At 44.5% G+C, this 26,252-nt stretch overlaps 1 protein-coding gene across 1 annotated transcript in view; it reads right to left on the bottom strand.

Moving 5' to 3' along the window:
- Window positions 1–26,252, bottom strand: part of LOC126235032 (uncharacterized) — a 188,713-nt gene that overhangs the window by 81,449 nt on the left and 81,012 nt on the right. Inside the window, exon 5 of the mRNA XM_049943767.1 lies at window positions 18,611–18,798. Within this exon, the coding sequence (XP_049799724.1) occupies window positions 18,611–18,798 (188 nt within the window). The remainder of the gene's footprint in view (window positions 1–18,610; window positions 18,799–26,252) is intronic.

Below are 26,252 nucleotides of genomic sequence, written 5' to 3'. Positions count from 1 at the left end.
GAATAGTTGTACATCTACATTTATATTCCGCAAGCCACCCAACGGTGTGTGGCGGAGGGCACTTTACGTGCCACTGTCATTACCTCCCTTTTCTGTTCCAGTCGCGTATGGTTCGCGGGAAGAACGACTGTCTGAAAGCCTCCATGCGCGCTCGAATCTCTCTAATTTTACATTCGTGATCTCCTCGGGAGGTATAAGTAGGGGGACGCAATATATTCGATACCTCATCCAGAAACGCACCCTCTCGAAACCTGGCGAGCAAGCTACACCTCGATGCAGAGCGCCTCTCTTGCAGAGTCTGCCACTTGATTACGGTATATTGATAATTTTTACTTATGGACCGTCTGACAGAAACTGAATAAAACACAATTTTAGTGCCATACGCGTTTAGCCTTTATTTTCTGCAAGGCATATTACACGCAACTGAGGAAGACAGGACTGCCAAAGTTGAAGATGTCTGCCACTTGAGTTTGCTAAACATCTCCGTAACGCTATCAAGGTTACCAAATAATCCTGTGACGAAACACGCCGCTCTTCTTTGGATCTTCTCTATCTCCTCCGTCGACCCGATCTGGTACGGATCCCACACTGATGAGCAATACTCAAGTATAGGTCGAACGAGTGTTTTGTAAGCCACCTCCTTTGTTGATGGACTACATTTTCTAAGGACTCTCCCAATGAATCTCAACCTGGTACCCGCCTTACCAACAATTAATTTTTTATGATCATTCCACTTCAAATCGTTCCGCACGCATACTCCCAGATATTTTACAGAAGTAACTGCTACCAGTGTTTGTTCCGCTATCATATAATAAAGGATCCTTCTTTCTATGTATTCGCAATACATTACATTTGTCTATGTTAAGGGTCAGTTGCCATTCCCTGCACCAAGTGCCTATCCGCTGCAGATCTTCTTGCATTTCGCTACAATTTGCTAATGCTGCAACTTCTCTGTATACTACAGCATCATCCGCGAAAAGCCGCATGGAACTTCCGACACTATCTACTAGGTCATATACATTCGCGCGCTTACACTTGTTGACGGTCCAGCACTAAAATCTGCACCAATTTGCGGAAGGGTTCCACTTCTGTCACGTTGAACGACTCTCTTCAGTCGTTCTTGGTTTCGTTCTTGCAGGATCTCTTTCTGGCCGCGGCGATGTCGCAGATTTGATGTTTTTCCGGATTCCTGATGTTCACGGTACACTCGTGAAATGGTCGGTAGTACGGGAAAATCCTCACTTCATCGCTACCTCGGAGATGCTGTGTCCCACCGCTCGTGCGCTGACAGTAACACCACGTTCAAACTCACTTAAATTTTGATAACCTGCCATTGTAGCAGCAGTAACCAATATAACAACTGCGCCAGACACTTGTCATACAGGCGTCGCCGACGGCAGCGCCGTATTCTGCCTGTTTACATGTTTCTGTATTTGAATACGCATGCCTATACCAGTTTCTTTGGCGATTCAGTGTACAAACAGCTGATAAACGGATACTAACCGAACAAGCTACATAATTCGCAAACATATGGCATATACAACATTCCCCCATGTAGACTAATGGTTGCGTTGAGAACCAAGTCCCAGACCTACCACGAGCGAAGAAGCATCAATTGTTTACCCTACAGTAGCGGTCGACATCCTGTACAATATAAGACAATAGTCTTTCATATTGTAAAGTAGGTTCACTGTGCTACACTTAAATTCAATTAAACGAACGGTTGAATTCTTGCACATTCCGGAAACCGCTTCTCGTGGAAACTATAACAGCTTTGGCAGCAAGAACACGTTGTTCCCTAGGTGAGTCCCCGACGTCACAGCAAACAGCTGGGGCAATTCTTTCTCGTCATTTTAGTTAGTTTCGTTATTTTACCTGTAAAGCGAAAACCCCGTACCAGGGGCAGAAATTAGTTCGTTGTTTAACCTAGAAAGCAAACACATGACGTAACGTGTGCCCGAATCGCGTCACACAGGAGCTGGAAAACTGTTGCCTGATAGTGATCTCGATCAAGGCCAGCCAGCACGCCGGCCGGAGGTGGTGGCGTCCGGCCCACTCCAGTTGGCTGGCTTAAATGTCAGCCAACGTCAGCTGGCTTCCAATGCTCGTCCCCCGCAAGCTGGTACAGAGCCGACCCGCTAGCTGCCAAGGTCGCCTCACACTGATTACCTACTTAACTGCCTACAATCGCTGCAGGCAGTACAGAAAAAGGCAGTATCTACAAGGTGAAACTGCTGATAACGCCAAAATAGATAAACCTTGAAATCAGAAAAAGATTTGTGAAAAACTATGTTCGAAGCACGGTTCTCTATTGGTGCACAACTTGGACAATGGAGAAGACAGAAATGATGCCTTCGAAATGCAATGTCGCAGAAAACTGTTGAGGAGTAGGTGGATTATATGACATAAGTCGTATTCCATGGATTCCACGAGGGGTGGCCTCTGGAATGTGCAAGAATTCAAATATGTAAATGCAGTTCAATTTAAGTGCAACACAGTGAAATGACATAACATTGTGGAAGATTATTGTGATGCAATGTTAATTCTAATTATAAAATAGCTCACAACATTAAATTCAAGCGTTTTTGTGTAAATTCGTGGGAGAGATCTCGGAACCATTCGAAATCAAGGCAGGGAGATGCCCTATCGCCCTGACACTAATTCTATTTAATTCAGTTTTAGAGAAAATAATCAGGGCATTGGACAAAGGAGTGAATGGGATAAAGTTGGGGAGGCACAAAGACAGAACAGTCAAATTAAAATGGTATATCCTTCATAACAAGAAGCCAAACAAGCTCTACAGACCCTACACGAAATCTCGGCCACCACAGGGCTACAAATCTCATACGAAAAAACCGGCTAAGTGCGCGTCCTGAGAGCTCGTGCAAACTAAATAATGTTCATTTGTCATTAATCTACAGGTGCTGATGAGTCATTTTGCTTATATCAAAATATGTGACATAAATGGCCGCATCTTTTGATCGTGTTGACGTTCTGACAACCTTTTCGTCGGGAAGGAACGGTAGTCCTTTACAAAACAAGGAATTATCTCTGTAAGTGCCACATTAAGACACTACGATACAGTACTCTTACCACAGTTCTAGTATGCCTCAGAGACGACAGTAATCAAAGAAAGAATGAAAATCAGACATAAAAAGAAAAAAGAGAGGAAAATACTGAGAAAGATATGTAGGCTGGTTCAGAAAGAGGAGATCTAGATAAAGAGACCAACGAAAGAATTGAACGAACAGGCAGTGACGACTACAAATAACATCAGGAAAATCATGGCTAATTTCTATGCATTCATACATACGATGTACAAAGACAGACAGACCAAGAAGATATTTCACAGAATGACGATTAATACAGTGAAAGCCAAGTGGGTAAAGGAAACTATGGAAGACCTCAAGAAACAACATAACTCGACGGAAGACATGACAGACAAGAAAAAATACAGAGAAAAAAATAGGCAACAGATATTTGAGGAAACGTACAAAGAGGGGAAAGAAACAGGGAAGCAGTGGACAGAAGAGAGGCAGAAAAAAACAGTTTTGCGGAAGAAAGAGGCAAAAAGAAAGGTCATAAAAACTGATTGTATTATAGCGCACTCCTTAAGGAGTAATTACAGAATGAATACAGCTATAGTTTTTTGAAGAGTTTTCTGCTGGATGTAAGGAGGTACGAGAAAATGCTTCAGAAAATGCCATCCTTATCATATATTTTTCTCCAAAAAAGAAGAAAATATAACATTATCCATAATGAGTAGAAATGCGCAAAATAAACTACTTTTTTCGTTTTTAAATCAACTATAGAAGAAGCCAAGCGTACTGCAAATGATGCTGAATTAATCCAGAAAGGAACGAAGGCATCGTTGCAACAATGCAATGACAAAAAATTTTAGTTGAAAGAATGGTGTAGGAAACAACCGCACAGGCAGGGCTAGATAAGAAGTATATAGAGCACATTGTTCACGAGCAAGGCGACAGCTGTTACATTGAAATGAAGAGGGTAGCTGAAGATCATCATCACACCAGCCATAGGGTTGATGACCTGAACAACAACAACAACAACAACAACAAGAACAATAACAACACATAAGAGGCAGTTGTTGTGACATATAGACCGGTATCCGCAATGCGTTGTTCCAGTACACTAAAACATTCATTCGTCTGACTTATCGCATGAAACTTGACTATGAAAAGATGTGGAGGAGTGAAATAAATTACGCTATAAGGCTATAGAGAAGATATTAGACCCGGTCTTCAGCGGGGAGAATCTCCTTAAGAATAAGGTGACACATTCCTCGCAGCTGCAATTTGTGTGAACCCACCTTCGCGGCTCCACGATAATCACGCACAGACGAAACGAACGGAAAAACTGGTTAGCGACGTCGGAGGATACAAAGGTAAGCCCTGAGCAGCGCCGACACGCTTTTCACCGAATTTTATAGAAAAACTGCGTGAAGCAGATGCACGTACGAGCTCTCGTTCTTCTCCCCATAAACAGAACAGCGGACAGGTCACTATTTTAGGATTACCACGTGCTTCCTCGTTAACTCCGGGCCGCCAGCTTTTGTAAACACCGCGTTCACAAACAGCCGGCGAGTGACAGGGCAGTGAATTTACGGCAGCTTAGAATTTTTGCCCTACGCACTTACGCAACTTCCAGAATTTATCGGCTTTTCCTCATCTCGCAGGTGGCGAACTGGTTTTCTGTGCCTTCGGGATTCTAGCGACTGTTGGGAAACTTTGTCTGCGTCTGCAGAGCTAGATTGCTGTGTAGCACCGTAACGTATTACGACTCATGCAAGCGTGTGTTTTTCTTATCTCGACAGCAATCTGTAAATATACCGTTGCAAAACGTGTTTAGGCTCGTAGAGTCTGGAGAGGCGCTGAAAAACAAGAAACAAATACAATTCCACACGCCTGTTCCCGGCATGCAACGGTATCCTACAGGAAGATTTACTGCTCTCCAGAGCGTACATACTTGTAAGGGCTTTGCAGAATAGTTATGCGATGGGGCACATTGAATAAATTTCATTTACTGATTCTAGTACTCCTTCTAATTTGAAGACTTGAGAATGTTCATACACCAGAAAACAACATTGAGTCCGAAACTTTTCTATGTCTGGGTCGCCACTATTTCTATTCAAGGATCCATAGCCTGAACGTAACTGATTTGCTCGTCATTAGTTCAGATCGAAACATAAATTAACACTTCCCTCATCCACACATGTTGCAGCACTTTACGTTCTATGTCATCTGCATTAACTTGCATTTTTCTATATTTAGAGCTAGCTGCCATTCATCACACCAACTACAAATTTTGTCTAAGTCATCTTGTATACTCCTACGTCACTCAACGACGACACTTCCCAGTACACCACAGCATCATCAGCAAACAGCTATGAACTGCTGTTCACCCCGTTCGCCAGGTCATCTCTGTGTACAGAAAACACCAGCGGTCCTATCACATTTCCCAGGGGGTATTCCTGACGATAAGCCGGCCGTTGTGGCCGATCGGCTCTAGGCGCTTCACTCCGGAACCGCGCTGCTGCTACGGTCGCAGGTTCGAATCCTGCCTCGGGCATGGATGTGTGTGATGTCCTTAGGTTAGTTAGGTTTAAGTAGTTCTGAGTCTAGGGGACTGATGACCTCAGATGTTAAGTCCCATAGTGCTCAGAGCCATTTGAACCTGACGATAACCTTGTCTCTGATGAACACTTGCCCTCGAGGACAACATTCTGGGTTCTGTTACTTAAGAAGTCTTCGCGCCACGCACATAGCTGCGACACTATGCCGTATGCTTGTACCTCCGTTAACAGTCGGCAGTGTGGCATCGTGTCAAATACTTTCCGGAAATTTAGGAATATGCGGCTTCAGGTCACAACTGGTGGTGCTTCAGGGAACTTTGACATCACATTCTGCGTCCTCTGTGATACCTTTCACGCGATAGGTATTATGCTGCCACTTTCCAACAGGACCATGGGCGTCCACACATTGCACGCTCTCTGTCAGCGTGATGTTGAGGCATTCCCTTAGCCAGAAAGACCAGCAGAACTGTCTCCGATAGAACATGTGTGGGACTCCGCCACACACCGTCAGGTGGCTTGCGGAGTATGGATGTAGATGTAAAGTTGGGACATTATCCCCTTCGCAGTTCAAGTGTAAAGGACCAGCTACAGCAGCTGCGAGCCAGCTTGCCGTAGGAGACGACACCAGCTCTTTATGACACTTTCTCAACCAAATCAGTGCACGCTTTCCAAGCCAGAGGGGGTGCAATGTTACAATGATAAGTCGACTCATACCGTAAAGCCCTTTGAAAATTTCACTCAAATTTGTAATCGCTGAAGGAACATCACATGCCCTATTCACCCGCGAATTTCCATTCCGTTTCCAACCCCCCCCCCCCCCCCCAAGCCCCTTTTCGGGCCGGCCGCTATGGCCGAGCGGTTCTATGCGCTTCAATCTGGAACCGCGCGACCACTACGGTCGTAGGTTCGAATCCTGCCTCGGGCATGGATGTGTGTGATGTCCTCAGGTTAGTTCTAGGGGACTGATGACCTCAGATGTTAAGTCCCATAGTGCTCAGAGCCATTTGAATCCATTTCGGGTGCTACACTTTTATTGTCAGGTATTATGACTTTGGAATGTTTCCTCTGTCCCTACAGTACTTTGTTTTCTTCTAAAAACCAACCGCACACGGTAAACAGCACAGAAGAGCACCAGAATTCTGTTTGTTTACTGAGAGCTTCACTCACAGCAGCACACTTGAACGGTAGCCAGTCTTAAAGGGTACTACAGGCGGTACAGCTGTCAGACGGCTCGCGAGGTACGCGTGGTGGCCGCCGAAGGACACCGGGTGCCGGTGCTGGTATCCTTGTGAAGGCAGCAGCGCCCCCCACGCAGGTTGGGCCCAGTGGGCCGTGGGCTGCCGGTGGGCGGCGGGCCAATAGCTGCCTCCGCGCCGGGTCAACGGGCCCGGTTAGGGCGGCGCCCACGGCGGCGCAGCGGAAACGCCGGGCATCTCGGGTCGCGATCCCTCAGTGCCCAAGATATCGCCCGCTCGACATCTAGCGGCCCGCCGGAAAACTAGGAACTAGGCCTCCTGCAACGAATTTCGTGACCTACTTCCTGCGTAGGGCCAGTAGTGAAAAGAATGGCCTGGATTAAGCCCATGTCACACGGAGCAAGTTCCTTGGTAGCAAAAATGTCTGATTTGTGTGTCGAAGTGCAGAAGTAATTGGCACTACTAGCTATTTTAGTGCTGAACGATGTACAGACGGAGTCTAATGAGGGAAGAAAATGGACGAGAACGTGGTGAAGGACATGGACACAGAGGAAAAATGTTTGAAAGAGTGTGCTCTCTTTGTTCAGGCGCAGTTCGAGGTGGGCGAGGGATCATGCGGACAATGGGAGTGTTTGCAATTTTACATACACGGCCGGAAAAAAAAAAAAGTGAAGCGCCCAGAAGACATGGTCGGATGTGAATGTAACCTCGTACACACCATCGGCGCGCATGTAAACGATTGGAGTTGCAATCTTTGTGACAAGTAGAACGGTCTCACCGGAGCGCAATAGTGCTGTTACTACGCCTGTTAGGATGTATAAGGTGTATGAACAGCGTCAGACGTTGAGTGACCACTGTCAAGGAGACGGAGATGCAGGGTACTTGTGTGCCTCGACTGGGTGTTGTGTGATGTCCTTAGGTTAGTTAGGTTTAAGTAGTTCTAAGTTCTAGGGGACTGATGACCATAGATGTTAAGTCCCATAGTGCTCAGAGCCATTTGTGTGCCTCGTTGTTGGTCTCCTCCATTTGGCTGGCTGGTCGAATCGTATAACATCCAGAAAATATGGAGGGTGGTGGTGGTGGTGGGGGGGATGCTGCTTGGGAATGTGAGACAGGCATAGATGTCATCTCGGCCACGCCTGATCACCACGAAGAAGGATCACCTTATTCTGGACCAAGCACAGGATAATCACTTCACACCAGCGCCTGCTAGCCGAGAACAAGTAATGATCTCTCTGCGGCATTCTGTGTGGGATCGCACCATTTATCAGACGCTAGCATTAGCCGTGCTTGGAAATTACAGTCCCTTGCGTAGGCTCCCGTTAACACAACACAAAACAGCTGCATCTGGTGTGGTGCCAGGACTGCTGATGACTCGCGTTGTGTTGTGTTCAGCGGTGAGTCTCAGTTCTGCACTATCCCGGATGACCATCGTCCGTGAGAGCTGCGTCAGAAGTCTCATTCTTCCAATGTTGCGAAGAGGCACAGCGGTGTTGCCCTGGCGTTACGGTGTGGGGAGCCAACGGGAATGACTTCAGCCCACTGCTGGTAATGGTTGAGAAACTACGACGACACTACGATTCACGACCGACATCCTGCCTCCTCATGTGTTACCTCTCGTACAACAGTATTGTGGTGCTATTTTGCAACAAGAAAATGATCGACCATACGTGGCACATGTCTCTGCGAACTGTGTGTGCGCCATTACGAAAATTGCGAGGAATTCTGGGACTTTTAAGCTACGTTTAAAACGGGATACTTTTCAGCTACTTTCCTGAGGGCCTCTTTCTGGGCCGGCAACACTCCAACCAGATAAATGAGCTTACTGCAGACGGACCGCACCCGATGTAAAAATAAATCAGACATGTTCGTGAATCCACAGATAAAACCGGCAAACCGTAGAAGCCGAGTAAGAAAAACGGAAGGGATAGACCCTCCACTGAGAAAAGACAAATAACGGTGAAACTGACTTCCCAAATGGAGGCTGAAACGAGTGGAACAGTATTCCTCTCATTTACAGTCTCGTATAGCCGTAGTTTGCGGTCAGCGTTTAGAGATATAATGCTTAGTGAAATACTGCTAATTCTGAGTACACACTTCGATTGTATATTGCGAAGATTATGATTTTACCAGAGTTGTGAGGACACATTTTTCTGATGTAAGATTTTAAAAGGCTATATTCTTCTGAATTGCAAATTCTGAGTACTGTTATGCTAAATCAATGTGCTCTTAACTGATGTGAATAATTTATTTACATATTTTATCATAGTTACAAAAATTATTATTATTATTATTATTATATTCGAACATTTGTATTATACCGTTGTTATTATTTACACAAAGCACTCTAAGCAACCCAGAGCTTCAGCGCGCGAATATTCGTTGCAGCGTTGGGGAATAGGCACGACTCTCATTTAAATGCAATAATGCTTCCTTTATTCCACTGCGGGGCTATTTGCGGCAGTTAGAAGCTCACAGTACACTACCACACTGCTATCGGTCAACGATGCCTGTTTGGGAGCCGTCGCGCGAGCCAGCAAGTAGAACTTATAGAGCAAAAGTTTCTCCGTCTGATAAGGACTTTAATTCCCGTCACTAGTAAGATTCCTTTTCCTTTTTTCTGTCCAATATTAATCTTTCCATTCAACAGAGCTCTTATTTTACAGACTGCCCCATTAGCTATCCGATTTCGATGTTGCATTTAACTTACGTTATTATAACACTTTTGAATCATGTGACCTCTTCCCCCATTTGGTTGATCACATATTTATGCGTAAGCGGTGTATTCTCAAGGCCTTCGTACTTTCTGTGTTAAATGTGATGCTATAATGTCAGCTGCTGCCGCAGTCGTATTTTGTAAAGCTTTTTTTCTGCTTTGGCTATAACCACTGTAGGCTCTGGGCATTTCAACACATAATGGTTCCCCCTACTTCAAAATCTCCAAAATAATGCCAATATCCTATCCACCGAGTACTCTCCGTACACATCGAATATATCTGGAGACCGAAACAGCCTTGCACCATTCTTCTCCCAATTTAAAGGCACTTGGTGTGTCCTGTCTTAAGACGTAATTTTACTTTTTAACCTTGTAAATGAGTCTCTATCAAGGTCTCCAATTAGCTTCAGTTACATGAACCATAAATATAGCTCTTCATTTATCCCTAAAATTCGTTCCAAAATTACTCTCAATCATTCGATACCGTTACTGATTCATTTCCCTTCTCTAAAGAGAAATCTCTCACTTTCCATACGCCGGCCGTAGTGGCCGTGCGGTTCTAGGCGCTACAGTCTGGAGCCGAGCGACCGCTACGGTCGCAGGTTCGAATCCTGCCTCGGGCATGGTTGTGTGTGATGTCCTTAGGTTAGTTAGGTTTAATTAGTTCTAAGTTCTAGGTGACTGATGACCTCAGAAGTTAAGTCGCATAGTACTCAGAGCCATTTGAACCATTTGAACTTTCCATACGCTTTTCTGCCACACAAAAATATTCATTGAAGTATCAGACTCCATGTTGCTGTTATTACTTTGTTCACAGACTAGAAATGAACACACATTTTCAATCTCATCTTCTCATGCCTAAGTCTCAGTAATGAACGCAACAATAACCATTCATTGCGTAAATGGTACAGTCACTGCACATAGTCTAAACTGCATCAGAACCATAAACAAATTCATTTTGTACTTCGTTTCCCACAGCAGTCTGGATCACACTCGCTTATCGTTTGAAATGGCTGTTTGGCGCGGTGGTTTGTTGTGAAATGCATGAGCGAGGTGGGGTTGTTGATGTCGCCGGGACAGCAGCGGGTGTCAGCTGGTGAACACGGCACGCAATCAGCGACAAGTGCTCTCGTCTGTCACCACCAGCCACCACCCTCGAGATACTTGTATGCCCTCGCGTTTACAATGCCTCCCGTCATCGTTCTCGCCTGGAGGTGCGTCAGATACGTGTCATGAAGCGCCCGCTGAAGACTGGCTGCTGCGACGCCAGCATAGAATGTAAGCGTACCACACCGTAACCTAGCACTGACTCAGTTTGACTCATGAACAGTAATTGCCAAAGGTAGCGAGAAGGAAACGATTCTCTACCGTTACAGCACGGTGCCTTAGGATATGATAGATTTTTTTTAATGCCTCAGTGACAGAACTCAGCACGACCTTCTTGCTGGACCATGGTCGATGTTTCTGGCAAGTTTCTTCCATTTTTATCGGTCCTCTTAAAAGTAGTAGAAACTTACTAGAAACATTGACCATGCGTGTTGCAGAAGAGTTTTGGTGCTGCAACCTTCCTATAGACATCGCATCGCCCACGGAACATCCTCACGATTCTTCCGGTTTTACCCACTACAATATTTGTAATAGGGGGTTGTGTGAATCGGGAAAGGGGACCAAACAGCGAGGTCATCAATCCCATCGGATTAGGGAAGGAAGTCGGTTTGCCTGAAGCGATTTAGTGAACTCATGGAAAGCCTGAATCAGGACGGCCGAACGCGGGTTTGAACAGTCATTCTCCCAAATGCGAGTCCAATGTGCTAGCCACTGTGCCAACTTACTTGTTTGTAACAGTGTAAACAGTAACGGCTCTGTAACACTTCCTTGGGGGACTTTCGATTTCACTCACGTGGGGAGGTCGTTCTATCACTGAGGTATTTGAGGGGAAAAAAGGTTACATCCCCCAAAATACTGCAGTTAAATGCGGGAAAAACTGTAGAGGTTCTACTACTGGTGCAGGGACTAACAGTTGAACGTCACCATAAATACGAGGGCTTCCCCCCTAGCTCCGATCGGTCTCATAATGAAAGCCACAGTGAAAATCAAAAATATTTCATTTGCATTATTCATCTACAACTTTCAGCCACTTCTCTACATTGTAGCCGGTCCGATTTAAGCAGCCTATTGCGTACAGATAGGTGAAGACATCTATTACTATTCGATCGCGCGACTGGCGATAAACAATCCTCGTCACAGTCCCTACACTGGTCTGCAGCTTCTTGTTTGTGCCGAAATTCTCATAGCCAGTGGTTAATGTGAGCGAAGAGGTTAACAGAGGGAGCCCAGTCCGTGCTGTATGGTGAGTGATCAAACACTTCCAACCGAAAACGTTGCAAGAGAGTCGGTGTTGCACCTGCGGTGTCCGGCCGAGATGTGACATGAAGGATGAAACGCACGACAGTTACATTACGTGGACTGCATGAAAACAGGCGAAACCCCTCAACATCTGGCGGGAGACATCGTTTTAAGCATCTTCATGTGTTCAGTGTGTGCTCAGAACAGGAAAGTGCGACTTGACGCGATAGACGTGACTACTAGAGACACTGAACAACACATCTGCGCAAACATCGTCGGATTTTCACTATAGTTTTAATTTCACTACCAGTTGTAGCCTGGAAAAAAAGTTCTTCTCGTAAACCCAGCGTACTGTGCACAGGTAGGTGAAGAGATTGCGCCACTGGCGATAAATAAAGGGAAACAATAATAGTCGTAAAATACCTAGAAGTAACTATCCGAAGCGATTTACAGTGAAACGACCGGAAATAACGAGAAATATAGGGGGGGTTCGATAATCATCGAGCCGGCCGCGGTGGCCGAGCGGTTCTAGGCGCTCCAGTCCGGAATCGCGCGATTGCTACGGTCGCAGGTTCGAATCCTGCCTCGGACATGGATGTGTGTGATGTGCCTAGGTTAGTTAGGTTTAAGTAGTTCTAAGTTCTAGGGGACTGATGACCTCAGATGTAAGTCCCATAGTGCTCAGAGCCATTTGAACCATTCTGATAATCATCGGTATTTATAAAATATCGATTTTTCAGTTTAAACATCAATGTTTCAGTATCCATGCTGAAGTCTTGGAAACATCGTGGTATCAGCGTTAAGGGCAAAATATCGCCTTTCGATGATGGCAAAAAATCCAGGCCACCTGTTACAGCTGTGCATAATTTTTTCGTCACTAAACAAATCTGTTTCTGATGGTTCAAATGGCTCTGAGCACTATGGGACTCAACTGCTGAGGTCATTAGTCCCCTAGAACTTAGAACTAGTTAAACCTAACTAACCTAAGGACATCACAAACATCCATGCCCGAGGCAGGATTCGAACCTACGACCGTAGCGGCCTTGCGGTTCCAGACTGCAGCGCCTTTAACCGCACGGCCACTTCGGCCGGCTCTGTTTCTGAACAAATGTAGTAACGACACCAGTGAAACTTGTTTGCGACAAATGTAGCTATTGTAGAAGACAGGAAAAGGAGCAGTATATACATTCTGTACGTTTGCACCGTCAAAAACAAACTTGCAGCTTTCAACAGGTGTGTTTCAGAGGTAAGCGCTGGTAAACTGAGATCGTGTTTGTTTAACTGGACAATTCACATGTGGAGAATGCATGTACCATGCTGTCCACTTTACTTTATATGTGCGTATATGTATATCCTATTAACCTGAGAATCTGTTACTGGTTTTCAATAATGGAAAGAAAAGAGTTCTGAGGAAGAAATAGTGTCGAACGAGCTAAGGCAGGAACATTGGCTATTGTTATAGCTAAGTGTGGAGTAATGCCTTTCACTGTTCAGTTCACGCTTTCGTCGTCTGAAGTAGTGAGGGCAGTACGCTGGTACACGACGGGAAAACAGAGAAACCAAATATGAGTAATGCAGGGAACATTATTAAATAGCGCAAGAACAGAATAATTTGCAAATTGTAAGAGAAACCGACTTACCATCACACCTCAGTTATCTAAGAGACCGCCTTGTAGGTATTATATCAGACCCATTAGAAGTACGGAATCACATCATTAGTACTATCTACCCAAAGCCACAAAAAACTGTGGTTAAATATTTGCGCTCCACAGCCACATCGTCAAATTCTGAAAGACTGCTCTCAAAAGTAAGATACGAACTATGTCAACTTGTACGTTGCTTTTTACCGCTTTCTACAGATGTACCATTTAGCATCAGTCAGTGTTACAAATATCGGTGTTTTGCGCTCGATTATTATCACTAACAACGATGAGATCAAAATCAACATCGACGATTTGCCAACATCGCACATGGCCTAGAGTTTATAGGATTGGGACAAGCTGGCATTGCTACCGTCCAGACTACGTGCAGCTTCCTTAGCTCGTAAGTTTCGAGTGGAGCGTTCGACTTGGAGCGGAGGCTCTTGTACGAGCCAACTGGGCGACCCCACAGTCACAGTAGGAGGCAAGTTTCCCCAGAGGACCGCACCAGCTGGCCGCGACGGTACCTCCCTGCTCGGAACTTTGCGGGGGAACGGGCGTTAAAATCGACAACAACTGCGCCGAGAATTCTGAGAGGGAAGTAAACCGGCGGAAATTCAATTTGGGGGCCGTTAAAGTTGGTCCACACACCACGCCGCGGGGTCTACCTCTTATCCCCTGCCATAACTCTCGAGCTGGATACTCACTCCCCTCACAGCCCTCGCGGCGCCCGAAGTAACTGTCCGTTACACCTCCCCCCCTCCCCCCCTCCCCCTCCACAGCTCAGTTAAACCTCGTACTGCAATGTTCTCTTCTGAGCACTGTTTGCAACAGATAGGCTTATAATAAATCCGGAAGGATTATTTTCTTTTCCTCGTCCTTTTTTTCCCTTCGAGGCAGAGGGGAAGAAGAAATTCATCGGAACCCTTCTGCAAACTGTTAAATAATTAAAACCATATTAGACCCGGGTGAATGCGCCGGGAGCAGAAATCTGCTGACTGGAGTTTGCCCTGCCCTGGCCCCTGAGGCAGTCTATGGAGCAGTTAGCACGCCATTACTCCATAATGAGCTGTAAGCGCCGTGCTTATGATGGAAATGCCTTCCGCTACATCCATCTTCCCGCCATTCTCAGCTCCCCAAGGAAAGGCGAGCGAAGCGGAATGACTCTATTGGCTGCTTAAGTCCGACAATATGGTATTACACGAAATACGTGATGCTATCACTTTGTCATATTTATATTTTCTTTTGTCACTTCTTGGTAGAACAAGTTCATTTTTAAGTCTGAAAAATAAACAAATTGCATGTTAGTTCTATCAACATTTTGTTTATTTCGAACGGGTGTTTGCCTTACTGGGTTAACGCAAGGAAACATCTGACTAACGTCCACAAGAGACCCATGAGTGTAGGCAACCCAGCATCGGAAGGAAAGATATTATCGCGCGCGCGCGCGCGCACACACACACACTCATAGTACCTTCTGTTTTGATATTAGGTGAGAATTACCCACCCGAATGTTCATCATTCGTATTATGCACCAAACACTTTACATTACAATGTTGCCAAACATTCAATCTTAGTAATCCTATCTGGAACGATACTTGCCTCAGATCCAAAAGATCGACCGACAAACAGCTAGTCCCACTTTTCCTGATACAGTATCGTCACAGAATGAGCGGAAAAGAAAGAGGAACGAAGAACAGAGTTCGCGTCTCGGCAACAATGAGATCATTTGGGGTGGAACACTAGTTCAGCTGCACAAGAATGGGACAGATTAAGTTGCCTGGAGTGAATCTGGGACATCAAAAATAAATTAATGGTGAGCGGGGGAGAGGGGAGGGGCAGCACGCCACAATAATGATTTTTCTTTCCCCTCAGATGAGCTACATACGTACCATAAGGCGTGGTTTAACCGAGGTTTTAAACATCGATAATTTATATGGAATATAATCATATAATTAACATACTTCGAAATATTAAACACTTAAATTTGGTATTTACAAGATTCAGTTTCAATGCTGTCTTAAAAACGCAGAATTCACTAAGATTTTACGAAATTCCTGAAATTCCCTGAGATTTCCCTGATTTGTTCCAGGTACGTACAATGTAATTCCTAGACTGAAACTTTGGAAGTAAATTTGGAGTTACGTCTACCTTCAAGTGACTGCGAGTATTGGGTCATCGGCATCTGTGTGATGTTCTTACATGGGTCAGACAAACTTCTGACCATTCGTACTGCCTTTCTTTGTAAACAAAAAATACACTGAAGTCTGCCAACTGCCTTACGTAACAATGAGCCTGTATGATTACTGCATTCCACATCCCTATAAATTGTTACACCCAGATATTTGTTATGAGTGGGTTGATTATGATTCATTGATACTGCAGTCATACAAAAATAGGGTTTCTGATCATTTAAAGCAGGCTGACAAACTTTGCCTCACTTTCAAATTGTACCATGTTTTGACTGAATATCTGCGCAAGTTTTCTTTCAAACAGTACGTTAGAGATAAATGCATCTAGAGACTTGTAACAACGTTGTGAAGTTTTTCTACACCGGCATTAAACGCGGTTGCAGGCCAACAAAACGAAGTAACGCGGAGTTCAAACAATTTCACTCCCTCCTGTGCAGCTATGCGCGAGATGTGCCGTCGTCCAAAGGCCCTTCCACTAAAAGGAGGAATGGAAGCATAGATATTCCTCGCACGCCCGAGAAAAGTCGCCGTTTCCTTACAGGGGCAGCACGGCTGGAAATACCTCGTCTTTTGATTTACAAGCCGCCGGCCCTTGTGTGCACGGTTGTTGCGTACGGCACGTAACACGTTTCGCGGAAAGGTTGCTGCCTCCAGAAATGGCGGTGAGTTAAATTTATCCCCGGTTTGCACAACAACTAACAGGCAATCGGATGGAGTAGTGCTGGTTTTGCTGGAGAAGGGGACGTGGAGTTTAGCTGGACGACAGCCGGTGGACCTAGCTGTGCAACGCTCATTGGTCTCTCACTGGGCGAGGCGGTGCAGTGCTGAGACACTGGAGGACATCGTTTCAAATTCCAGTCCTGCTATACAGGCCTAGGTTCCGCGTGATTTCTCCAAAAATCGCTTACGGTGAATACTGAGATGGTTCACTTGAAACAAACGGTTGACTTCCATCCGCACCCTTCGCCCAATTCAAGCTTGAACTTCGTTTTCGTTAAACAATAGTATTCCTTTTTTTCACTTGATTCTCATCGTTTTCGAAAACGATGCGTGTAAGGGATTAATGTTATCACACGCAAGAACAATAAACACCCAAATCGAAGATATAAACACAGTATTTCTTTTACGAGCAGCCTAGCGATAATACTTGCTCTTATAAATTGACTTAGCGCTGAAATAGTTTTTAAGCGCCTAGGGCAATCCTCAGATAGATAAGCAGCATAGATACGTAATGCAGTAATTCAGACCTTTATACTTTTATTTTCATTAATTTGCAGGCTCTTGATTAGCTTGAAAACTCACAAGTTTCTCGTTAATTATTCATTTACTTCTATTTCGCCTTTACAGGTGTGGGATGTGAAAAAAGAATTCATCACTTGTGGCAACACTGAACGTGATACAACGACACGGATTTCCTCACAAAAAAATTGTAAATGTTCGTATCATTTACAACTGCACCATTCAGTTTTTCTTCTTTTTTTAATTTTAGGTCTGCCGTGACGGAAGGTGCTTTACTATTTATTCTCACGATTCTTTGAATAATAAATAATTAAAAAAAACATTGTGTTTCGATACGGTCTCTTTTTTCATTTATATTTTATTGCTAGTCCGTTGGATTGGATCAAACTACTTCCGAAACGATGAACAACATAAATTAGACTTTTTTTTGTCAAAGTAAAGCTAGACTGACATTAAATTATTTATTGTGTCTCTAACTGAAATTATTTTTAAACACAAACTAAAATCTATGTGAAAAACACTGCTCTTCTAACAGGCACCTCTTTGATTTTTATTGCCTTATTTGAGATTTTCTTTTGTTTATCAGTTTATTGATAAACCACGTAACTTAAAACCTTCACTGATTTATACATCTTCAACATACTTGCATTAAAACATTCTCAACAGAAAATTTTGTTTTTGCGATGACGATGTTTTACTAAGGGCTTCATCTTCCTCAGATTGTGTGGCATATTTGAGAATGGTCTTGTCACAGGCTTTTATGTCCTAGTAGAACATGGTGGAACATGGTTCCATCACTTCGAAACAGAAACACAACGGCAATCCATGGAGTGGCGCCATACCACCATGAGGAAGGACATTAAAAAAACCTTCAAAACCTTCCTGCGGGAAAAAGTTCAAAGCCGCACCCTCAGCAAGTTAAGTAATGGCGACGGTTTTCTGGGGTTTTGAAGGTTTTTTTAATGTCCTTCCTCATGGTGCAACGATCAACTCTGAAGAGTATTGCGCTACCCACACGAAATCCAAGAAACGACTTCAGTGTGTTCGTCGACACGAAAATGGAAAAAGAACTTTTCGTTGTCCACGACAGCGCAAGGACTCATAAAAGAGTACGCACCCTGGAGGAGCTCAAAAAACTTCACTGGACAGCTCATCCTCATCAACCCTACAGCCGTGATCTCGCACCTTCCGACTTCCGTCTGTTTGGCACAATGGAGGATGTATTCCGCGGGAAACAGTACGTGGTTGATTTTGGGGGGGGGGGGGGGGTATTGATGGAGCAAGCCGTTGGGTCCGACGTCGAGTAGTGGTAGCATCATACTGGCATACAGGCCGTCCAAGCAAGCTGCTGGCGTAAGGTCGTCTCAATAAATGGAGATTATGTTGAAAAATAGCTTTTGTAGCCAAAAGACTGAGGATTAATATGGTGTATGGGAATCCTGAATGAAAGCAACCTCCTTTCAGAAAGAAATTTTCTGAATTGCTTATTGAACGCCTCTCGTAGGTTGCAGAGACGAAGATCCTGTCGGGGAACAGACTAGCGGGCGAGTTGCATCGTGCCACTCTTCGGACGACGACAACTTAAATGTAAACAACAACAACAACGACGACGACGACGACGGCAACCGCTATGTGATCACTGAGGCAGCAGAGTGCGACGGGGCACACGAGGCTCGGGCGCAGCTCACCTCTATGATCTGCTGCAGGTCCCTGACGTAGACTGCCTCGGTGTCGATAATCTCCATGACGACGCGGTCCATGTAGGAGATGTGGGGGTCGCAGTAGCGCGGCCGCTGACTGTGCGGGGGCGGCCACGGCGACGACACGTGGGTGGCGCGTGGGGGCGGCGGGCTGCACACGCCGCTGTCCCCAGAGCCTGCCAACAGGTGCCCGGTGTTGACGATGTGCGTGTCTGACGTAAACATCACATAAATAACAGATACACGTAGAGACTGCATTGCGCTGTTACGCGCAGTCCGAGATTTTCTACATTATCGTTAAGATACTGGAACACATCAGTGTACACAAAGTGATCAAGAGGATTATACGAATGCGTGGTGTCGATTCTTTCCGGTATTCCAGAAAGAACAGACACAAGGCTTTCAAAAAACTGAGTTGCCTCCATGGGAAATGAATCCAAACTTCCATTGAGGGCCGTTAAACCTCCTGCGAGAATCTAAATTAGTGAGCGTGGAGGACATGCACGGGGACTGCGACAGATGGTGCTATATGGGAGTCTGAGTCGGCCGGGGAGCGTGTCGAGATAGTCTACGCATTTGCGATAAAAACTCCACAGTCTAGTAAGCAGGAGATCCCGAGTTCGAGTCCCGGTCCACCACCCCTTTTCACTTGTCGCCGATGATTCTGCACAAAGTCCTGATGCACCTGATATCATTAGTTCCTTCCCTTCCTTTTGCTTTCCTTTCCTTTCTCCCCCCTCCCCCTTCAGTTTACACAACAAGATCAAGAGGAATTTAGCATGTCGTTTTCAACAACGATGTAACATATATTCAGTAATAAGATGTGGTCTTAAAACAATGTCATCATGCTACTGCAACCGACACATTTAACTGTAAGGGGAAAAGAACGGCATTAGAAGTTTTAGTGGTCTCGACAATGACCACAAAAAAAAAAAAAGGTTCAAATGGCTCTGAGCACTATGGGACTTAACATCTATGGTCATTAGTCCCCTAGAACTTAGAGCTACTTAAACCTAACTAACCTAAGGACAGAACTACTTAAACCTAACTAACCTAAGGACATCACACAACACCCAGTCATCCGGAGGCAGAGAAAATCCCTGACCCCGCCGGGAATCGAACCCGGGAACCCGGGAGTGGGAAGCGAGAACGCTAAATGGCCACACACCCACAGTGCCTCGCATCCGTCCTAAATAACCGACAGTAGCGTAACGACGCTGTCTGCTCAGACGAAGAGAACGGGCTATGACTGCAGTGCCCCTCCTTCATAATAAATTGGTAGGACTGTATCAGAGGTGAAGGCAGCAAAGAACTCACCGCCTGGAACAGAAACACTGTGGAGCAGAGCCGTAGCTAACCAGCTGCCTACTGAGCACGGAAGGCGAAGCTGTCAGAGGACCACACAGTGCCGTGCCTTCAGGCAGATAACGGATGACTGGCGTGACACGTCTGCCGGGGATTAGCAAGAGAAAGGTTGTCTTTCAGCAATACGCGATTCCCCCTGCACGTGTGGAAAGAGGCGCAACTCTGAGCTCAATTTCGGCAGACAATACTTGACTGCAGAAATGCTCTCCACGCAATCAGTGGCCGCAACGCAGGCATCGACCTCAATTTTTATCGTCGTAAGGTTCTTTGCACAGACTGAATAAGTAATGGGGGTAAATTTTTATTGATAACTGCTCGTTGTAAAAAAATAATGGGACTAAATACGATTAATCTGCCGGCCGCGGTGGCCGTGCGGTTCTAGGCGCTCCAGTCCGGAGCCGCGCTGCTGCTACGGTCGCAGGTTCGAATCCTGCCTCGGGCATGGGTGTGTGTGTGATGTTCTTAGGTTAGTTAGGTTTAAGTAGTTCTAAGTTCTAGGGGACTGATGACCACAGCAGTTGAGTCCCATAGTGCTCAGAGCCATTTGAACCATTTTGAACGATTAATCTACCAGACGACCACGAGTCAGTTCTGACGCGCCGTTTACCTTAAAGATAACAGTTAATTGAAGCATGTTCATAATTTAAGCTAGTGCAATTGTTGGATGTGAGGTCCGCCAGTTACGGAAAACACAGTTCTTTCTCAGTACCCAAACATGTTTCGGCACCACTGTGCCATCACCAGTGGGTTTTCGTTTTTATTTATTCTGTAATGTGAACATTTTTGTTAAATGATTATAAAATTATGTCGATTATTCAGTTCAAACAATAGATCTTTTCTTTTTGTAAATACCTTGACATTTGGTGTGCATGAATTTTCCGGATCACTTGTGTGTTAATTACTACAGATAGCTTGTCATCTGCAACCAAACGATGTGGATGAGAAAGTTTTTTGCTCGGAGTTAACCTATCTTCTAGAATGTAATTTTGTTTGTCGCGATGTTTTCGCGCCTATATTCGTTTTTACTTTCGTTTTCGTGTGCCAATGACTTTCGTTCTCCGCATCATGGTGAGGAGCTGCGATGCACACGTAACTACAACAAGTATTTTCCACAAATAACGTAGTAAAACACTTTTCACTTCACCAAAGCACAGTGTGATTGTGGTTTGTTGTGTGTCCCAGCCCAGTCAGTGTTCATTTGTCCACCAGAGAGTTCGGCGCTAAATCTGAATTTTGTTTGCATTTGATCTTTGTTTGTGTCTATGTGTGTGTGTGTGTGTGTGTTGTGTGTGCGTGTGTTTGTCAATATATCATCCAATTTTTCTGAAACTGTAATCATTTGTTTGTCTGTACATATACACCACATGTACCGTTCACCGTCCCACTCGGATTAATTCCTTCGTGGTGCGTCTTTTCTTTTTTTTTTTTTAGAGTGTATGCATTATTCGTAAAGGTAGTTCATATATTCTAAATTTTTGTGCAAAGAGTATTATTTCACCTCTGCAGATGATTAAAAGCTTTCTCAATTTAATACCTATAAATGCTATCATAGAAAATGAAGGGAAACTTATATCATCACAGAGGACCGGTTTCCTCAATAATGAGTAACACTGCATTTTAATAATGTTTATTAATCATTGTACTCCGTCAAAGAAAATCGCCTAAGCACTTTAACAAAGGTAGGTATAGAAAATGGTTCAAATGCCTCTGAGCACTATGGGACTTAACATCTGAGGTCATCAGTCCCCTAGAACTATTTAAACAACCTAAGGACATCACACACATCTATGCCCGAGGCAGGATTCGAACCTGCGATCGTAGCGGTCGCGTCGTTCCAGACTGAAGCGCCTAGAACCGCTCGGCCACACCGGCCGGCCGGTAGGTATGTATAGAGAAATAAGTAATACGCAATAGAAGGGAGTTGTGAAGTTCTGCTGGAACTGGTCTTCAAAAAGTATTTACAACTTCTATCGCACAAAACAACTGGTAAAACAGAAGCAGCGAGATCGGTGATGGAGAGCTATGCCAAAAGCAGTGAAGTAATATCCATAAACGGCTTAAACATTAATTAGGAAACTTGGTTTTATTGCGTGACCGATCACATTAATTTTTTTATTCGTAGTAGCGTTTCGCACTACTACGCTACATCATCTGAGGAAACCAATTATAATTAGTACGTCATAAACATTGCGAAAATTCGTAGTATGTTTGTGTGTTTCAGTTGATATTCAAATTAACTGTCAAGGGTAAACTGATTTTGTTAGAGGGGTCGAGACCTAACACAATTTACCGAAGCTCAGAAAAGTTACTAGAAAGTAGAGAGGAATTTTAGGGTATGACGTCCGTCGACGACAAAATCATTACAGGCGAAACACGACCAATAAAACAAGCAGTATATGCTAAACTCTTAGGTATTTATATTCATAATAATGTGATGTGGATGTCACGTGTTACAGAATACAACGTTTGAGTTCTGCAACATTTGCGTTATCGATAATATCAATATTTTAGGATGAAAATGTCGAGAGGTTAACAATGTCATTAGCGATGGAGTATTGTTACGGAAATGCTCTGCTAAATTAAATGTGAATTCCTGAATGGATAAAGACGTGCTTTCGAAAAACACCATTCAGAAAGTTTAGCATCATGTGCGAATGACGGCAGAACGATTCTAGTGCCACCAATATTCCTCTTGCATACGGACCGAGCAGACAAGATGAGAGAAACGATGGCTCGTACGGAAGCATATAGACAGTCATTTTTCTGTCGCTCCAGTTACTGCTGGAACAGGAAAGGGATAAGTACAGTGGTACGATGTTCCCTCCGCCATGCCCCTTATGGTGGCATGCGGAGTATGTATGTACATGTAAACTGGACAAGGATGGACCAAGAAAATGACCCTCAGGTTTTACGGAGAGACCTGTGCGGTATTTGCTTCTAGATTTTGGATAACTCATAGAAGCCCTAAATCTGTACGGCTGAATAACGCCTGGAACGCTGTTCCTTCTTGATGCTAGCCCAGAGACGTTAACCACTTCGGCAACTCTCTCGGTAAAATGAGTAGACCGAAGTGTTTTACGGGTCACTACAGGTTCCACTTTCATAGCTACTCAACGAGAAGCATCGCTTCTATTCGGCCTGCGTCCTTGGATGCGCGACCAAGGAAGGACGAGCAGTTAATTAAAGATGGGCTTCGGCGATGAATAACTCACACTCGGTTTTACCGGAGACGATCACCTTGGAGGTGCTATTAGAGTAGTTGACTGTTCGTCCTTCGACGTATTCATGTTAGGCGCACTGGAGGAAGACTAATGGGTCAGTGGTCCCGAAACTCGTGGGAACTGGTAGCTAGACGCAGTACATGGTACACCTGAGGAGTACAGGTCCAGATAAAGCATGTCTGGGAAAAAGCAGTGAGGGCTAAGGTGTCACGAATACTATTAGACAGAAGCACCTAGGCAGTTTTCGACTGTATCCGTACGAAATGGAAATTACAGCTTGCAACAATTTAACAGTCACAAATGAATGGGGAAAAAGAAAAAATCAAAATTTTCAAATGATAATCCGCCACTCAGATTGGTGTTTGTTGGACGAAAATATCCTTTAATTTAGTTCTCACCACCGCTAAGCATTTTCGTCTGTGTAGCCATTTTCAAGTGAGTGTGGTATTATCCATCAAATGGACGTATGTACCTGAATTACAGTATAAACGTTCGTCCAGTCAAACACACTTAAAATGTATCGGGTTGCTTGGACTTAAAAAATTAAAATCATGGTTCTGTGTGTTTCCTGAACGACACTGACGTAAGATATCACTCAGGAGTGCGAGAATGTACTGGTTAAGACAACAGGACGAGAAACATCCACCATATTAGCGGTGTGGCCTCAGGTGAGCTGTAGATCAGTAAATGGCCATGAATAGTGTGCCGCTACGATTAGAAGTGTGGATTCTGTGCAGTATCTTTTGTCATCTTATGGTGGCACTTGGGCACAGTTGTCTGCGTTATGAGAGATCCGTTGTCTCGGTATCTGGTAAGGCTGCAAAAGTACGGAAGTCCGTCGCGAGAAATGGAAGAAGGCTGCAGAAAGGCGACAAAGAGTGGGATGCCACGAGGAACAGAAACAGCTCTCTTAAACGCCGAAAAACGCGGAAGTTCTTTATATGAAACGAAGCTTTTCCTTCTGTCATTCATTTTTATGGGTTTCCTGACACTACAATGTCATTTTAATGTAAGGGATGCCAGGTCTTGCACACAACAATTTTGTAAACTGGATGAATCCTAACTGTGTGTGTGTGTGTGTGTGTGTGTGATACAGTGAGAGGGAATCAGTAATGCGGTCGTTAATCATAAGCGCGGATTACATTCGGTCTGGCGTACCTCCCAGTGTGTAGCAATGAAGCGTTCTAAGTGCTTCTCTGGCTTAATCTAAACGCTCTCTGAAAGCGCCGTAAAGCACTGATCACGAGAAATGAGTTCAAGTTACGTCGTGCAGATATCCTCACGTGCAGAGTTCCTAGAAAGGCCGAAGGTAAAAGATAAGACGTGGATGCATCAAAGAAGAGTCACGTGTCATCTGCATATGGCTGAAAGATACGTCACGAAGTGTAATCGCGTGCACTGCCGGCAGAAGCAGTGAACAGGGATAGCTGGGAGAGAAGAGAAAGCAATAAATGAGTTCCAATGAGCTCGTGAATATATGCCAGCAGAAGTACGGCGCATTTCTATGTCTTTTACAGTATACGTTGCAAGAGAACAAAGAAGAACTGTCGATGAATACGGAAGACAGAAATTTAACACCGATCTTTTATGAAAAAAAAATATCGATTCCACATACAGATGTATGCCATATGTTGGTGAAAGACATGCTGTTACTAGACCTTAGATTCTTAATCTGTGCCGCGCGGGATTAGCCGAGCGGTCTGAGGCGCTGCAGTCATGGACTGTGCGGCTGGTCCCGGCGGAGGTTCGAGTCCTCCATCGGGCATGGGTGTGTGTCTTTGTCCTTAGGATAATTTAGATTAAGTAGTGTGTAAGCTTAGAGACTCATGACCTTAGCAGTTAAGTCCCATAAGATTTCACACACCGTTTCTTTAGAGAAACGTAAACAAGCATTTAAGTGCAATGGTGGAAGCAATGTTTAGTCTCTGTAACACCAGAAAATGTGTACGGCTGAAAATGAAAGTGAAAGTCGGCTAAAATGATTATTGCCAAAGAGAGGAATGTGCATGCAGACAACAGACGAAAATGCTACCACTGACTTGTTTGATCCGATAAAACGTATCACGTAAAGCGCAATAATAAATATTTTTAGTAGATACATAGACGGGTTTAAAATAACTTAAGTAGTGTAGTGAAAAATTAAGACAAGATGTTGATATAAAAATCGCAACGGTTTTTGATCACATTTGAGATTCGCTGCCACGTGCTTCGTTTTTACGTACAAACAGGCTCACGCAGTGGATTTCGGGGAAGGATCTACTATGAAACACGAAATCTGAACTCCAATGCAGCTTGGATTTTCTTACATACGCAACGCCTTGCCAGAGGCAAAGTTGAACTGGGAGTCACTCCATCGGGTGGGGATCAAAGAACGAACCTTCGAAAGAACGTTAGCTAAAATTTTTAAGTGTACGTATACAAATTTCATATGATAAACATCAAAGGCGAGAGAAGGTTTCATTAGTGAACACTGGCTTTTTGCGTGTTTTATAATTTTTCCGTACTGCTCCTAAATGACTTTACACCGGCGTCTGGCAGGATTATTTCTTTAACAAAGCCGAAGACAAAACAACTACGTTTCTCGCTGTCGAAACGAAACTACAGAGTGCTTTGTTTTTGGAATTTTAAAAGATCTCCCTCATCCCCGATATGTGAATGTCAGCGCACGGAGATACAAAATTAAGACTACGGAAGTCATTTTCAGACACTTGAAAGAAAAAGCACCAGCTGTGACGTTCCGCAGACCATAAATACTGAAACATTTCCGCTTTGCAAACCGGCATTGACTTGTCGCAGTATATCACATGTATATGTATTTTCGCGTGGACCACGGCCAACCCATAAAACATCAAAAACATGCAGTAACCTACATAAATAAACTTCCCTTTTTAAGAATGTTCCTGATTCGTTCTACCGAAAAATATGCCCCGTAACATTTATCATCAGCGGCTTAATTGGTAGACATGAGGTGAGGCAGTTTTGCGTCGCATTCTTTGACGCAGGCCGGGAACTTGAAGCCATACCGGACTGCTGGCGGTGCTATA

The sequence above is a fragment of the Schistocerca nitens genome, chromosome 2, assembly GCF_023898315.1.
Source record: "Schistocerca nitens isolate TAMUIC-IGC-003100 chromosome 2, iqSchNite1.1, whole genome shotgun sequence".
Lineage (NCBI taxonomy): Eukaryota > Metazoa > Arthropoda > Insecta > Orthoptera > Acrididae > Schistocerca > Schistocerca nitens.
The sequence above is the reverse complement of the archived record's forward strand: the minus strand, read 5'-3'. Positions and strand labels throughout refer to the sequence as shown.